This window comes from Aulonocara sp. 'chitande type north' Nkhata Bay, linkage group LG22 (genome assembly GCF_057382095.1).
Source record: "Aulonocara sp. 'chitande type north' Nkhata Bay isolate Kocher_YH1m ecotype deep benthic linkage group LG22, A_spYH_male_GT1.1, whole genome shotgun sequence".
NCBI classification, from domain to species: domain Eukaryota; kingdom Metazoa; phylum Chordata; class Actinopteri; order Cichliformes; family Cichlidae; genus Aulonocara; species Aulonocara sp. 'chitande type north' Nkhata Bay.
The window spans coordinates 31,169,612-31,185,792 of NC_141364.1; the positions used below are offsets into that span (position 1 = coordinate 31,169,612).

General features: G+C 42.1%; 2 protein-coding genes across 6 annotated transcripts in view; one reads left to right on the top strand and one right to left on the bottom strand.

Annotated features, from left to right (window-relative positions):
- adck5 (aarF domain containing kinase 5) lies at positions 1-14,877 on the bottom strand. 2 transcript variants are annotated; one of them, XM_086281412.1, is made up of 15 exons: positions 14,564-14,877; positions 11,266-11,360; positions 11,025-11,174; positions 8,134-8,209; positions 6,475-6,675; positions 6,253-6,393; positions 4,978-5,091; positions 4,539-4,670; positions 3,237-3,320; positions 2,912-2,993; positions 2,189-2,267; positions 2,017-2,108; positions 1,673-1,925; positions 590-706; positions 1-519 (listed from the first exon to the last, which is right to left on the bottom strand). In XM_086281412.1, exons 3-15 carry the CDS (start codon positions 11,060-11,062, stop codon positions 417-419), a joined length of 1,512 nt encoding a protein of 503 aa, XP_086137538.1. In that variant the 5' UTR covers positions 11,063-11,174; positions 11,266-11,360; positions 14,564-14,877; the 3' UTR covers positions 1-416. The 2 variants fall into 2 exon arrangements, with proteins under 2 accessions (XP_086137538.1, XP_086137537.1); XM_086281411.1 differs by lacking the exon at positions 14,564-14,877 and adding an exon at positions 12,001-12,189.
- ctdp1 (CTD (carboxy-terminal domain, RNA polymerase II, polypeptide A) phosphatase, subunit 1) overlaps positions 14,132-16,181 on the top strand; it is a 97,610-nt gene continuing 95,560 nt past the window's right edge. For 2 of the 4 annotated variants that reach the window (XM_086281407.1, XM_086281408.1), the window contains exons 1-2: positions 14,138-14,919; positions 16,025-16,108. In XM_086281407.1, the coding sequence (XP_086137533.1) occupies positions 14,624-14,919; positions 16,025-16,108 (380 nt within the window). In that variant the 5' untranslated portion in view covers positions 14,138-14,623. Of the gene's footprint in view, positions 14,920-15,437; positions 15,470-16,024; positions 16,109-16,181 lie in introns of those variants that run through there. The other 2 variants (XM_086281410.1, XM_086281409.1) reach the window with 2 other exon arrangements.

Sequence of the window (16,181 nt, forward strand, 5' to 3'; positions counted from 1 at the left end):
TGATTTCTTCGTGTTTTATTACCATGTTCTCATAATTTAAACAGTCAGGTGGTACTGGACAAAATACTGTCTGACAGAATAACTGAGAAAATGTCTGCTTCATTAAAAAACCTGCAGGTTAAAAACCTCATTGGATTTGGTTTCCCAAAATTACTCTTAAAATAAATAAGATTTAATTACTTAAAAGTCCCATTGGTGGTGTTGCTCCTCTCGCCCTGGAACGGATGCTTCCAGTCCTGCAGTGGAGCACATTCTCCCCCAGCAGACCCTGAAGGTGGTTTGGTGGGAACGTTGCTCACGGTCGAGCAGCAACGTAAACCACCAGCACTCGGAGCTGCTTGAGCAGCAAAAGGCTCACTGATGAGCTGTGTTCACTTGTGCTTGGAATGAATCCTTTGTAGTGAGACGCTTGCGCGCTATTTCAGGTACTCGTACAAGTCGGAGTCCAGCGATAGGAGGCCCAAGTACTGGAGCAGCGCCAGGACCGCACGTGTCAGGCTCATCACTGCCATCTCTGATCTGTAAAAGTAATCTAATCAGCTCAGTGGCTCCAATCACAGAACATATAATTTCTTTAATTATTGCACACCTCAGAGCAACTTCAAACTTGGCGCTCTCCCATGCAGTCCTCCCCCAGCGGAAGAGCCAAAGCTGGGGGAGGACGCCGACCTTCTCAGCCTGAATCTTCCCCCAGCCTCGCACGGCGCTGTTGATGAGAAAAAGAGACATGCACAAGATCTGCAAACCTTTACGACATTCTGCTGGAGATGTGGAGGCTTCACAAAAGATTATCACTCACAGCACTTCTTGAGGCAGATATTTTAAAGTATTGTTTTAATCAACTTTAATGGTCACCGAGACACAAAATTACATTTAAAAATAAACATGTAATTCAGCCCTAACATCAGCGTCAGGTTTAAAATTCTGCATTTTTGCTCAAACAACTTTGCGCTCTGGGAAAATTTCTATTATAACTTTCATGCTGGAAAATGAGCTGACTGTGGAAGTGTGAACTTCAACAGTGTGCGATGGAGTTCAATGCGGTGCATTGATCGGTTTTTATTTCTTCACAAAACTTTGTCCTATAGAGGTCACGTGCCTTTAAGTTATTAATGCAAGGTCCTGAACTAGAAATCCATAGTGCTTTTTGACCAACCGTGTGGGGACATTTTTCTTTGATAAACACAGAATAAAGTTCAAAGCGTCTCAAAAAATCCAAATAAGGACAAACGTATCGATCCTGAGGCCTGGTTTTCTTTGAGTGTGTGTGGGGCTCACTTTGGGTTCTGCTTACTCAGGGTTCACACTAACTGCCCAGCAGACATTGACTCATTACGCTCTTTATTGTTTGAATACTTCCAGGCATCAGGTGTTTTAAACAGACTGTAGATAACAGATGGACAGAGTCATAAGCCATCACCTACTGGTGTCTGTGCATTAGGGTTTTTGGCTGATGATTTTTGGAGTCAGAAGTGACGTATACGGGTGAAACTGTGGTGTGCACACTCATTAGCTGATCCTTGCAGCTGTATCCACACAGGGGCAACACGCAGCATACCCACTAATTTAAAGCTAAGTACCGACTGACATTCCCAAAAGAAATATTGCTTTACACAATCTGATCTCATCCTTAATGGCCCTGACCCCTGAGATGTTGTGTTAGGGTGTTTACCTCTTGGCCATGACAAAGTAGCGGTCCACCGGCGCCCCCAGTCTGATGTTGATGCTCCGCACCGTGTTGATGTTCCTGAACACCAGCAGCATGGGCCGAGGCATCGACTTCAGCACCTGCATGATGCTCTCGAAGCGGTGGACGGCCATCTCACGCATGTAGGCCGTCTCCTCCTTGCTCAGGATGTTGGACAGACCCAACTTGTGCATGTTGATTGGTTGCTGCAGCAGCATCTCGCAGAAGAGGAAGTACTCTGCAGAGGACGACGAGCCCTCGTGTTTGATTTTAATCCCCACATTTGTTCATAACAAAGTTAACATGGCGTTTAAGTCAAGCGTCCTGACCTTTGACCCCGAGGGCGCTGGACTGCTGCTTCATTTCTGCCTCGTCCCTGAGGACTATGGACCTCCAAAGTTTACAGAGGGCCTCTCGATCTCTAAGTTCAAAGGTCAGAGTTAAAGCAGATAGCTGAAGAAAAACCTGAGAGTATCTCATGCCGACTCATCAGTTTCTTACTGCTGGCTGAGGTATTCGTACAAGCCGTGGTCCAACAGCACCAGCTCCGCCTTGTTGTCAGGACCTCGCCTCACGAGAACTGCAACACATGATCCAAATTTGAGTGACTTCTTCTCTTTAGAACCTCTGTTACTAACTCATGTCATTTCATATGATATGTATATGGTTTTTTTTAGCATGAGTAAACAACTTGAACTTGTTTATGAACGTTACTGTAAAAAAATAAAGTAAAAACAAAAAATCTCAGAATTTTAAAGAATTAAACTTCCCACATAGCCACTGATTTAACAACCCTGCTATAAACAAGTTTCTTAATAAACACTCAAGTGTGTGACTTTTCTCATTTGGATTTTTCTAAGGCTTACAGGTGTCTGGCTTCTTTGTCAGCTGTGTTGATGCCTTTCGTAGATTTTAATGGAATTAACTGACAAACAACATGTCCTGTTATGTGGAACAGAGCATCCAGGAAGTTTGTGCTTCAGTTTTAATGAGTGAAATCACAGGACTTTATTGAATCACTTCTATAAGGTAAAGATTGTCCTTACAAGGTAGCCAGTGTTGGGTTTAAAATGTACCCTCATTCCAAATTATGAGCCTTTTTGGGTCATTAAAAAGAACAACAACAACAACATGGAGGAAACCAAAAGACTAATGCTGAGGTTTAAAAATGCAGAGTAACAACACCAGTGGCTCCGTGCTCTACAGTCCATGTGATGTACCTACCATTCCCGGGGTGAGGGTCTGCATGGATAAAACCCGTGTAGAATATCTGCTCAGCAAATGTTCTGATCAGTTTATCTGCAGTCTGAAAAATAAAGCTACATTTATTTTATATAGCACCAAATCACAAAAACTGTTGCCTCAAAGTGGTTTATGTTGCACAGACCCAACAATAACAAGCACTTGGCGGCAGTGGGAAGGAAAAATGTATTTTAACAGGAAGAAACCTCCAGCACAATCAGGCTCAGGGAGGGGCAACCACCTGCCACAACTGGTTGAGGGTGAGAAGAGGTGAGTGACTCGAGGATTTAGAGTATCGTCAGCTTACATCTTTCAGACTCAGTCCTTGACGTTTTATTTCTTCCACGCTGTTGATTTTACAGCCGTTGCAAAACTCTGCTGTCAGCACTCTCTGAGTATTGGAGAGAAAAAATAAAGAGGACGCTGATGGAAGTTGAGCAGTATTATTGTGCACTTATTCTGTACTAGTGCTGGGCGATATGACGATATATATCGTGTGGACGATAGAAAAGTGTCTATCATGCCATTTGTCTTCTGTCGTTTCTATCATAATTTTATAAATTATTACATAAAATATAACATTAAATAGCCTGTGGCAAATATATTAGTGTTGTCTTCTCACTATACATACTCTTAACTTTATGCAAGAGAAAATAAAGTATAAAAAAAATGATATTTTTCGCAAAGAAACTCCGTCTTGTGGTTTTGCGTCATGGTGCTGCTTTACATGCACCCGGATTTGTGACATGCTTTACGGTAACTCAAAACGATGGACGTGCGACATGTTGCAGTTTCATGCCCCGACATGCAACAGACAGAGACAGCTACACAGGCAGCCCAGGAAGAAGCACTTTGACCGAAAAGAGGGGGTACGTCTGTGATTTGGTTACATTTTGGGTTCAACAGCACCAACACGGAGCAGAAGCAAGCTATGCTACAAAACTATTCCTGCACCCGATGGCAACACAACAAATCTCTTCTATCACCTACAGAAGGTCCACGAAAAGGAATACTCAAGAATCTAGAAAATTCAAGCTAAACCAAGTTGTGGAACGATGGGAGCAAGTTGGGAAAAGAAAAACTATAGCCAGCCGAAGATACAGCAGTCTTTCACACAAGGCCCTTATGAGAAAACGTACCAGCGCCATAAACAAATCACAGGAGCCATCTCGGGTTACATTTGTAAAGGCATGGCCCCTGTTTATGTAGTTGAGAAGGACAGCTTTCGTGACCTCGTCAAAGTCCTTGATCCAAGGTACGTTGTGTCCGGTCGTAAGCACTTCAATAAAGTCGAGTTGCCTCGCTTATGACGCATGCCAGCCCGAAGTAGAGAAGGATGTTTGCAGTGTTGTGCATTATGCCTTGACGACTGGCCTGGACGGTGACGAGCAGAGATACGCAGCCCTACATGAGCGTAACCATCCGTTTCATTAACAAAGACTGCACCCTCTGCGCTCGCTGTTTACAGACTGCGTACTTTCCAGATGACCACAGGTCAGGTGGTACATTGTGATATATATCGTTATCGTCGTATAAAATAATTCCTATCGTGATAAATATTTTTTCCATATCGCCCAGCACTACTATGTACCACTGACAGCAACTTCACCTTGCTGGTTTGCTCCCAGAAGACTTTAGGTACAACCACAAATTTAAAGTGTTTCAGCTCCTCTGCGCACCTCTCAGAGTTCCTGGCCTCATTCTCAAAGTCCAGCTCCTGAGCCAGTGTTCCCTTCAAGTCCTACACAAATTACAATAAAACTCTGTAACTTCTGAAGTTTTCTAAACAGAAAACTGTGGTGAACTCCAGGCCTCAAGGGCCAGTGTTCTGCAGGTTTTAGATATCATCCTGACTCAAATGAGTTTATTAACAGGCCTCTGGAGAACTTCAAGAGATGTTGAGGAGGTAATTTACCCATTTAAATCAGCTGTGTTGGATCAAGGGCACATCTAAAACCTGCAGGACACCGGTCCTCGAGGCCTGAAGTTGGACACCCTGGGTTTAGAACATCGAGTGAATTGGTCAAGTCATACAGACACTTTCTGACCTTAAGGACCCATCGGAACCCAAAACTGGGGTGCATGAACTTAATAATATCCAGCAGGATCTCCAATGTTCGGATATCTCCATCAAAGCGATCCCTGAGGTCAATGAACTGCACCTGTGTGAAACACGACGAGAAACTATTAAAAGTCAGGACCAAACTTTCCCATAACCAAAAATAAAACCTCAGATATAACTGAATCATTGTTTCATGAGGCTCATGCTTCACTGCTATAGTGAGGTCATTTAAAATGTTAACAGCAGAGATGGGCAGTACCGCGTTACTTGTAACACGTTACAGTAATCTGATTACTTTTTTTTCAAGTAACGAGTAAAGTAAGGGATTACTATTGCAAAATCGGTAATTAGATTACCGTTACTTTCCTGTAGGAACGCTGCGTCACTGCGTTACTAAAACCGTGATTTTTTTGCGAGAATGTCTCATGACAGTGACGTAAGCGAGTGCTACGGTTGTGACAACAGCTGTGTGCAGATCAACAATGGATCATATATCGATTGTGGGAGAGAGTATGAGCGTGCAGCGTTTAAAGCGTGGAAGTACTGACCTTACTTTGAGTTTGATTCCATAAAAAGTGACAAAAACATTAGTGTCCGTCGTGCGTGGGAAGAAAACTTCTTTTTACAGCGAAAAAACCCCTAAACTTCCAACAAGCACCGAGTGCGCAACGACTAATGGGAAATTCAGAGAAACTCGCGGATTCTTCAACTGACCGCGGCACACCTGCACCAGGATAAACCTCCGCCTACCCAACTCCTGCTTTGCAGGTGAAAATAGAGCAACAGGGCCGCTGAGTCTTTGATTTTATTTATTTTCTGCTGTGTTTTACTTGCATCTATTTGAAAGAGTGAGTGTAAACACAAAAAATATTTTATTTTATGTGCTGGAATGTGCAGAAAATAGGTTTAAATGTTAAACTAATTTATTCAAGTCAGAGAATGTTGCATATAATTTAATATTTGCTTGATGCATAAAGTTAAAAGATTAAAACTAATAAAACAAGTTTTAAAAAGAGACTTTTCCATTTGATTACATTTTGTATGATGGATTATGCAGAAAAAGTAGAATTGGGCTGAAAGATCTATCGCTTTATCACCTCTTCAGGTTGTAAATCGTGTTTTTAAAAAGTAACTAAGTAATTAATTACTTTTGAAAATAAGTAATCAGTAAAGTAACGGGATTACTTTTTTGGGGAAGTATCAGTAACTAGTTACTGATTACTTTTTTCAAGTAACTTGACCAGTGATTTCAGCAGCTCACCTTCACAGCGACCGGAGTCCCATCAAACAGCAGGGCTTTATGAACCTGAGCTAAGCTGGCAGCAGCGATGGGCTCATAGTCGAATGCTTTAAAAAGCTTATCAGGGGTCTTGTTGAAGTCTTCTTCAAAGAGAGCGTCCACCTGTTAAAGACAGACACATCCTGACCAGTGTCACTCAGTCCTTTCACGAGTCCTGTGCTTTGCTTGTGCTGCACTGCTCACCTCTTTGTACCTCCTGTTTAGAGCTTTGTCTTCTAGTACTTGCAGGGTGTGGATGTACTCAGGGGGTAGCAGGTGATTGAAGGCACACAGGCCTTGGCCAAGCTTAATGTACAGGCCTCCATTCTTTATGGCTCCTTCCACGATGGACTCTGCTGCCCTCTGGTGGCAAGCTGACATCTCAGTCACGTAGGATGGATTGCTCTAACAGGAAGATACACGTACAGAAAGCATTAACGCCATCAGTGCTAAAAATCAATGCTAACTAGTTCCTTCTAGTTCACATGAAGCTTGGACCCCACATGTAATAAAGTGACTGAAGGGAGAAAATAATGTACATGTACTCTAAAAATGAAAGGGGCACATTTTAATGAGAGAATAGCATCGATTCAGTGAAGCTTCTGGGATGTTGATGTGGCCAGTCAAGCAGCAGAAGGTGGTGTTAATGAAATTAAAAACAGGTGCATTAGAGGGGCAACAATGAGACAGCCCCCAAACCAGGAATGGCTTTATAAGTGGCCACTGACATTTTTACCTCCTCATCTTTTCTGTTTTTTGACTACTTTTGCATTTAGCTAGTGTCAGTGTCACTGCTGGGGCGATACCTGGACCCTACAGAGGCTGCAAAGGTAGTTCAAAACCTCCAGCATGGAACATCAATAAGTCCCATTGCCAGAAGGTTTGTTTGCAAACCTGTCAAGAGCACAGAGGAGATTCTAGGAGAAAGGCAGTTACTCTAGGAGAGCTGGAGAGGACCATAGAAGGCCCAGAGCTACAAAATGACCTCCAACAGGACAGAAACAATTAGAAACAGACTTTATTTAATTACATTTTTATTATAAACGCACCAAATGACAGTAACAGCAACCTCAAGGTGCATTTATACTGTCAGGTAAAGACCCTAAAACAATACAGAAAAAACACCCCCCTTTTGATTAAGCACTTGGGGACACTGGGAAGGAAAAACCCAAAAACAAACAGGAGGACAGGACAAAACACACACTGTGGAAATGCAGAGTGGGGTATAAACACAGTGAAGAAGAAATGCTGAGTGCACCATGACAAGCCCGCAGTAGTCTGAAAGTATTGCAGCATAACTAAGGGAGGATTCAGGGTCACCTGATCCAGGTTTAACTATAAGCTTTATCAAAAGTTTTAAACCTGATCTTGAAAGTAGGGAGGGTGTCTGTCTCCAGAATCTAGACTAGGAGCTGGTTTCACAGAAGAGGGGCCTGGAAGCTGAAGTCATTGCCATGGGAACCTTGTATGGGTTCATAAGGGTGGCCTGAGGGGTCGACATCCTCCAGTGGGCCCTGCGCTCACTCCCTGGCACCACGGAGACTGACATATGCCACAGAATACCAGAATTGGCAGCTCCACCACTGATTCCTTGCACTTTTCACAGAGAGAGCAGGTTCACCCTGAGCACATGTGACAGACATAAAAGGATCTGAAGAACATTTTGCTGTCTGTACCACTGTTCAGTGGGTCAGTGATATCTGGGGAAGCATATCCATGCAGCGGGACACAGACGTCTGCAGGCTTGGCAACGACACACTGACCCTGGCATTAGGTGTCATGAAGAAATCCTTGGTCTGTCAGAGCTTCAGCCAAAGCTTAGAGTGGGTCAATCCATATTACCCACTCTAAAAACAAACTGACCTCATCTATTCCATGAAGCAGCACGTTGGTGGTCCACCAGTAGTCAGCGGAAATGAAGAGTCCCACAGAGAGAGATCTGAGGACACACACATATCTGATGATTACTGGAACTGAAAGGTCTGACTTACAAATAAACAGAGTTGCTAGCATGTGATGACGATTCCTAACACGATCAGCGGTAAGAAGATCGTTTTTCTATAATAAAGATTAGTGAGAAAAAAAGTGAGGATTGCAAAATGTTCTTAAAAATGTAGTCTGTCTGAACTGATCCGAGAAAGGCAAATTGTTACACTTCCAGCAAGTTAGAATAAAGCAAAAGTGTACTTCAAATACAGTGACACAGCACTAGTGTAATAAAAATCATGTGCTCTTCATTTACCACTAGGCTCCACACACATAGGCTGCTGCAATACACCAGAGTCATTCTCTGCCCTCATGTTTTCATACATATTATCTTGTTAATTTCATTTAAGCAGCACCAATGGTTCTGCGGTGTAACGGTTTAAGCATTTGCATGAGATTTCTGGTTCCACGCTGGAAGTACATACTGATCCGTTAAGGGTTGTGTGAGGAAGGGGATCTGGAAATCAACTTAAATAATCTAGCATCAGCTCAAAGATATCTGCAGCTTATAAAATAGAGAGAAAACATCTACGATTGGATTTCCTATTAGCAGCATTTGGTAAAAGTGTGTTCTGCATTTCTACTCGGTTGAAAACTCAAAGATGTCACTTTTATCTAAGCATGCACTTGCACGGATACACTGGGGTTCAATATCTTGCTCAAGGACATCTCAGCACATGGACTGGAAAAATCAGGGATCAATGCATCGATCTTCTGATTGGTAAGAATGGGTCAATTAAGCCCAGTGCTAATGGCTTCTAGGCACAGACAGCGCTGCGCGGAAGTGTTGCTAAGAAACTCGGGAAGGGGAGCAGCGATTTATTGAAACGTGCAAACATACATGTAAATACAGCAAAGAAGGAAAAAAACAGAGTTTGTATAATTGTAACAAGCTTGAACCTCAACATTTAACACAGCCAGCTTTATTCTTCCACACAGCCTGAACTCTTGTACGTCAACTTTCTTGCAGTTTCTTCAAGTAGTCTTTGGGACTAGTTCTGCAGGTTTCTTGAAGGACAGTCAAAGCTCTTCTTTGAATGTTGGCTACTGTTCTGTATCAGGATGTTCCCACATTGCTTTAATGCTTTAAGAAAGCTGAGGTCTAGGCTCTGGGGGGGCCGATCCATGACTGATGGAATAAACACACAACAGAACACTGTCCAGGTATTTTACAGCACTGTGTTTGGGATCATTGTGCTGAAAATGAGGCCATAAACAATTTGACTCTTCCCACAGTGGTTTCCAAAATCAGATGGCACTTTTCTACATGTACAATCCATAACTTTTAAAACGATCCCCAACCCCACTAGCTGAAATGCAGCCCCAAAACATGACAGAGCTTCCACCATGTTTTACAGTCATACTGTTGTAGTCTGTCTCCCAAGATCCTCCATACAGTCCAGTGAGGACTAGATTCATCAGACTTGATGCATTTTCAGTTGAGTTCTTGTGTAATTTGGCCATCCTTCCACTGAGACCACTTCTGAGGAGGCTTCAGAGAACAGATGCACCAACTGAAGGGCCCGATGTAGCTCACAGATGCTGTCTCAGGTCTTCTTTAAGGACATGACCTTCTCACAGCATTCAGTTTCCTCAAATCTTTAAGGACACACTACACAGCAACAGGCTGCCAGTAACATAAAGTTGTCTGTTATGCATAGACAACACTAGTTCGTCCCTTGAGTTAGGTAGCTCTCTTTCTCTTGGCAATGCCTTATTTAAGGATGAAACACATTCTGGGGTCAACTTGAAAAAAGGCAGATGTGAAACGTAAAAGTGAGGTCAAAGGTCAATATTTAAATGCAGAGTGATAGTTAGAATCGTCATATACCCATATCACTTCCTAAATGTTGCCAATACAAACAAAAGCAACTGAAGTTTAAGCAAAGTTTAAAGGATAACAGATTTTTATAATATTTATACCTCATTTGACCTTTAAGAAGAGATCAGATGTCCAAAGTTAAGAGGTACTTAGAATGCCAATAAATCATTTCCTATATGCCGATATGTTTGTCAATACAAACAATGGCAGTAAGAAACACCGTTTCAAACAGCTCTATGGGGCCTTTGAGCTTCACATCAATATAACAACTTTGATACTTTCAGTCTTTATAAAGTAGATTTTATACATCTTGATAAAACACACCACACTAGCAAGAATAACAGTTTCTAAGTTTCCATCAGGCTTTTTGTCAGGTTTTGACCAATGAAGCTGACCTTGAATAGCTTAGTGGATGCAAAGCTAACATGACCCCACTCTACACCCCCAAAGTTTCATCAGAGTTCAGTCTTAACTTTTTGGGCTGTTATGTTTACAGACAGAATGAATGACACGGACAGTAAAAACGTAACCTCTTGGTGGAATAATAAATGAGGCAAAACAGAAGCCATTTTGGCTTAATGAATACATTGACTTTGGCCACACATCTGCTCCTGCCCGTCTCCACCCTGCTCTCAGTCTTGTGGTGTAACCCAAAAACTAAAAGTAATGAGATGGAATTTACAACCTTATAAGAGGGATAAAATTATCGCTTTCCATAAAAGGAAATGTTGTCAGGATATTTTTGTTTCTTTTGCTTTTATCCATTCATGAAAAAAATGACCTACTTTAGCTAATGTTCCTGACAATACTTAGAGAACACTATTAGATATACAAATCTAATGTGCAAGTTTAATAGATAAGAAGTCACCATTTAGAGACCATTTCACAGCCTCAGACTGAACACGTGTTAGAATCTAATGATGCTGATAATGACATCCATACAAACCTGCAGAAGCGGCCAAACCCTTCAATCACAATCCTCATCTGTCTCCTCTGTCTGGGCTGCGATACGGCATACTTGATGCTCACCGCCACAGGAACGCCAACAGAGAGGCCAACGAGCGTCTTCCATAACAAGCCTCTGCGCTTAGCATCTCTGCAAGATTTAAAACACACACATACAGTCTCATTGCATGCAGACTTGAGCACAGCCTGAAGCTCATCTACAGTCCTCAGCTGTCTGCTACCTGAGTGAACTGAAAGATCGCCTTGCTGGGAGGGATGAAGATCCAGGAAGCGGAGCTCTTCGGAGGAGAGCCAGTTGATGCAGACATAACGTCAACTGAAGAAAAACAAAGCAGTGTATGAGTGAACTACAGCGCCACTTCCATCTGACACATCTGAACTCTGTGTTTGCACAGGTTAAGTGAACATTAACCAACCCCCCGAGTTAGGTAAAGAGGTTTAGGGCACGAAGTAAAGTGTGGGCCCAGAGGACAGACGCTGTGTTCTGAGGAACAACAAGAAAACGTGCGCGCGAGGGACGGGAAGCGAGAACGTCTGGTTCAAGGCGAACGTGAGCAGCTTCACTGTGACTTTGTTGTTCTTGGCAGTTTGCTTTTGAGGGACAAAATGTTTCCAGTGCTGATAAATGAATTCACACATGGCAGCGGGGTCAGGGACCTGAGCAACCCCCATCCTCCCAAGTGTTCCAGCGCGCACGATCCACTCATGCAGTCTCATTCTCCTACTCACATCATGGCTGGAAACAGTGTTGAATGTGTTCTTACCTCATGTCAAAACCAGCTTTAAAACACTCTAGGTAGCAGTATGGTTTTGAAACACGGCCTTGGCATTTAGTTTAAACTTCAGATAATATACACAAACGCCAACACACCGGGAACAATTGCAGCTGGCTAGCAATTAACTTGCTAATTGGAGAGAATTGGGTTAATAATGTGTAGTAAATACGATTTATTTACCACTTTACAGTTCTCCGCTATCATGTTTCCGAGTTATTAAAACAGACCCGCTCCAAGAGACGTATTAATATTCCGTGTCAGCAGCCACCAGTAAACGCTTTACCTTTCCCCTTCATAAACTGCTAACAGCACACTGGTTCCCTTTATGTTTAACCAAAGGGTAACGCAATGCGAGATGGTACCCTCCCACATACTGTAGTTTCCGTTTATTTTTTGACAGCTCGTTCGGCCGTGCAAATAAAAACTACAAGTGAAAAGATTTCTTACTTATTTATTATTGAGATAACTGAAAATAGTCACATTTTTCTTATCTGATGTGATTCTTTTAGAAAAAAAATCTAACTCATTAGATCCGTCCTAAAACCATACCCGTACCTCCTGCTTGAAGACACACAAAGGTCCCCCTACCTCACAGAAATTTTGGTTCCTACCAACACTGGACATGTGTGTATCTGAATTATGATTGGCTCCCACCACCTCGGCCACCTTTGCACTATCGTTGTCTCTTTTGCACTGATACAGTGCCAATGATATGGGAGACGAGTCATGGTGGATGTAATATGTGGATCATCGGGAAACTTCCTGTGTAATGCAGATACTTCCCTCCACTGTGTGTGTGTGTGTGTGTGTGTGTTTCTAAAATTAAGAAATGTGCAAAGGAAAACTTAATTTAACATCACACGTTGTGTTAATAACTAGAACCTGTCTTTAGCAAATAGGTCTATTTATTGATGGAAATAGATTGTAGAACTTTAACCACAATAGTGCTAAGTCCATCCAACGACCTACTGCATCCACCTACTGACAGTGACCTAGGTTAGGTAACAGAAGCCCCGTGGTGTGCAATATACATAATTTTATTTAAAATATAATTTCAGGAATTTCATGAGTTCCTTTAAATTACTAATTTTGCCTCAATGAAAAAAAAAGATTCTATTTCATTAACCCCACAACAACGTTTATACATTTAATAAGAAAATGATGTCTATTTCATAATTTGTAGAACATAGTATAAAATCATTTTTAAAAACCAAACGTTAACGGAAGCTACTTGTGTAAGCTATGTTTTATCGCTGGTATTTCAAGACTATTTCTATGGCTTTTATTGTGAACTATAAGAAGAAAGGCGTTTTCACACCTGCGTGAAAAAGAAATCGGGCAGTGAAACATCTCGGTTAGTTGTAAGGAACACTCTGGAAGGAGGTGCTTAAGTTCTTCGTCTGAGTAGCTAGAACAGTGCGAGGTACGTTCTTGTCCTGTAAGGTCATCATCTATATCCCCTGCTGACTTCCTTCAGTCCCATCTTCAGCCTGGAAAGTTAAATATTAACATACCTCGAGGGCCGGTATAACCTATACAATCAAACCTAAGGCTTTCTTAAACTTATAACAACCTCCTTCACTTACACCTTAAAACATTACTGTATTTGTAAATATCGTGCTCTTATTGCAAAAAAACCCCATGAGACACTTGTGTAGTGTTACTTATATGTTACATCACGTTGCGTCAGGTAACACCATGTCTGTGCGGGTTCAGCAGCTTTAAAGAAAAAGGGAAAACATAAATAATGATCTTTCACGGTTGCACGGATTTTAACACAATATGTAAGCGCTATATAGGTGATATCTATAATAAGGAGCACTTAGAATAACCACATTGGTGACTTTAAAAGTTTACGGCAACATTGTGAAAAGCGTCACAAAGAGGCACGAGTCGTTTTATTTTGAAACCTAAATAGAAACTGCGTTCAGAGATAATCTAGGGAAGTAGTTTCATTTCCTAATAATCCCACTGTACACAAACTGACTGTAGATTAGCCAGCGGCACTGCAGAGGGCGCCGGCGAGCTCGTCCTCGATGATCACAAGTGAAAAGGACCTAAACGGGTAAAACCTGCTTCTAGACAAAAACCCACAAATTACTATTGTCATTATTTTCTGCATACCTATAATTTTTACGACCTAAAACATAACAACAGTTACATCATTTCCTTTATCTTAAAAAAAGAGAATCGGATTTTCCTAAAACCAAACCTGCAAGTTGATTGGTCAATTTAGGATTCACTAGCTTTATGCCCCAAATCAAAATGGCAGATGCCGTAAAGTGTCTTATTATTGCGCTGTCACAAAAAACGCATTTTAACTACAATCGAACCCCGTAAAATATTTTGCCTCACATTCACCTATAAAACACACGATAAAGTCCCCAGCATAAAATCCTCGACGGAATTTACATTTGGGGGCTTCACGTCCACAGGGATGTATTCATTCAGGACTACCTCGCGAGCGCCCTCTAAGAAAATAGAGATCCAAAGAGTGGGCGTTCTCGGAGACGATAGAAGTTCTCTGGTGTTTTTCGCGAGTGGCTTGCTGTATACCGGATACTGTAGCGACCCGTGTCGCTGCAGTGTTGCGCTTTCCTGTTTACGGGCGGGAAGAGCGAACGTAGCTGGGACTGTGGAGCTGCTGTGTTTAAATCTGCAGCACATTTGTTTTAATTCTCCTCGATGTTGACGGTTCGCACGTTTTAATGATACACGGGGGTTTGCGAAGTCGAGTGGATACCTTTTAAGTTGTCAGCTTTTCAAAAGTAAGGAGATTTTGTTTTTGGAGAGTGCGGGGCAGATGGAGGATCCTCCTGCAGATTTTGGTGGTGGCGGCGATGGTGCAGCTGCAGAGGGCCCCATGGTGCAGGTGGCGGATATCTGCTGGCCAGCTGGGGCTCTCCCTGTCCGGCTTATAGAGTGGAAAGTCAAAGCCGGCTCTCTTGTTAACGTGGACTCCGTGCTAGCACTGTGTGCACCCATACCTCAGGAGAAGGGGACTGATGGTGCCAGGCTGCCAGAGAAGAAGGTGAAATCGGACCGTGCTGGAATAGTGAAGGAGTTATGCAGTCAACTTGGAGAAGTCATATCTCCTGGGTGAGTCACCCTGCTTGCTATAGCTCGTTAATGTTAGCTGACCTGTTCCCTGTTTGTGTCAGCTCCGTTTTGTTGCAGCTGTCTTCACGCTCATTGTACCTAAGCTAGCTAACGAGCTAACGCTGTTAACCTGACGTTAGCTTGTTTGCTAGCCACGCTCAAAGCAACACAGTGAAGCGTTTGCTCCGACCAGAGTCAAGTACCGCAAAATAAACAAGCTGGCGTTTCGTCGGGGGGCTTTCAAAATAAAAGCATCGTGTTTTATAAATGTTGTTTTATCGAGCTTTTTCAGGAGTTGTGATTGTAGTGGAAGAGAAAGTTAGAAAACAATTGTATTTGCTAAATCAGAATTTTAGTTAATTTTATTAACCTACAGTAATGATTGAATTCCCAAAGCTCCGCACTTTTGTTTTGAAGGCACGACCACGTGGTAGATGCGCTCGTGCTGTGCTGTTTGCCTTGACGCAGCCACTATCGCGTGCACAAAATTGTATACAAGCAGTGCAGATTGACAGGTAGAAGAGTGACCCTGGAGGCAGCCGTTATCCTCGTGAGCTTGAACCAGCCGTATATATATATACTTTAACGCGTATTAATTCACAGTAACGGGAGAATTAATACGCGTTAATAGCAGTTAATTACCAAAAGAGGAGATTTTGAAGTTCGTTTTAAATGGTTTGACCGGTCTTTTTGTGCTTTATTATGTATTAGCATCACTTTTTATGCGAATTATATATCAGATTTAAAAGAAATGTTCTGTTTTTGAAATCTTTACATTTAAATTCGACACCTTTTGATATTGATACACATTCAAAGCTGATATAGTTGTTATTTGCTGTTAGGAAAGGGTCGTGCTGCTTTCAGGTACTCTTTGTAAACTCTTGCTCCCTGCTTAATCTACTGCTAGCTATTTATAGTACTTTTACAGCGTCTTATTATTACAGCTAAATAAAATAAAACACCTAACTAATACCTTTCTTTATATGTTTCTTTATATACTTGCATGCTACAGTTAATGAGAATCTGTGCACAGTCTCAGGCTTCAGTTTGCAAGCAAGTAAACTGGGTCTTTAATTATTTTCCTGTTTTTTTTTCCTTTTTGCAGGGGCACCATAGCCAGAATAGAAGAATGCAGCCATCCCATTGTCATGAAGGGCTTATGTGCCGAATGTGGTCAAGATCTAACTCAGTAAATACATGCTTTATCTCTTTCTTTCTTTTTTTGTTTGTTTGTCTTTAACTTAAATCTTTGTGTTTTTCTG

Coding starts and splice junctions, on each gene's coding strand:
- adck5 (XM_086281411.1), bottom strand. CDS start 12,024: ATGATAGCGGAGAACTGTAAAGTG. Junction 2,109..2,188: donor TACGAATACCTCAGCCAGCA/GTAAGAAACTGA, acceptor CTTTGAACTTAG/AGATCGAGAGGCCCTCTGTA. Junction 707..1,672: donor TACTTTGTCATGGCCAAGAG/GTAAACACCCTA, acceptor TCTCATCAACAG/CGCCGTGCGAGGCTGGGGGA.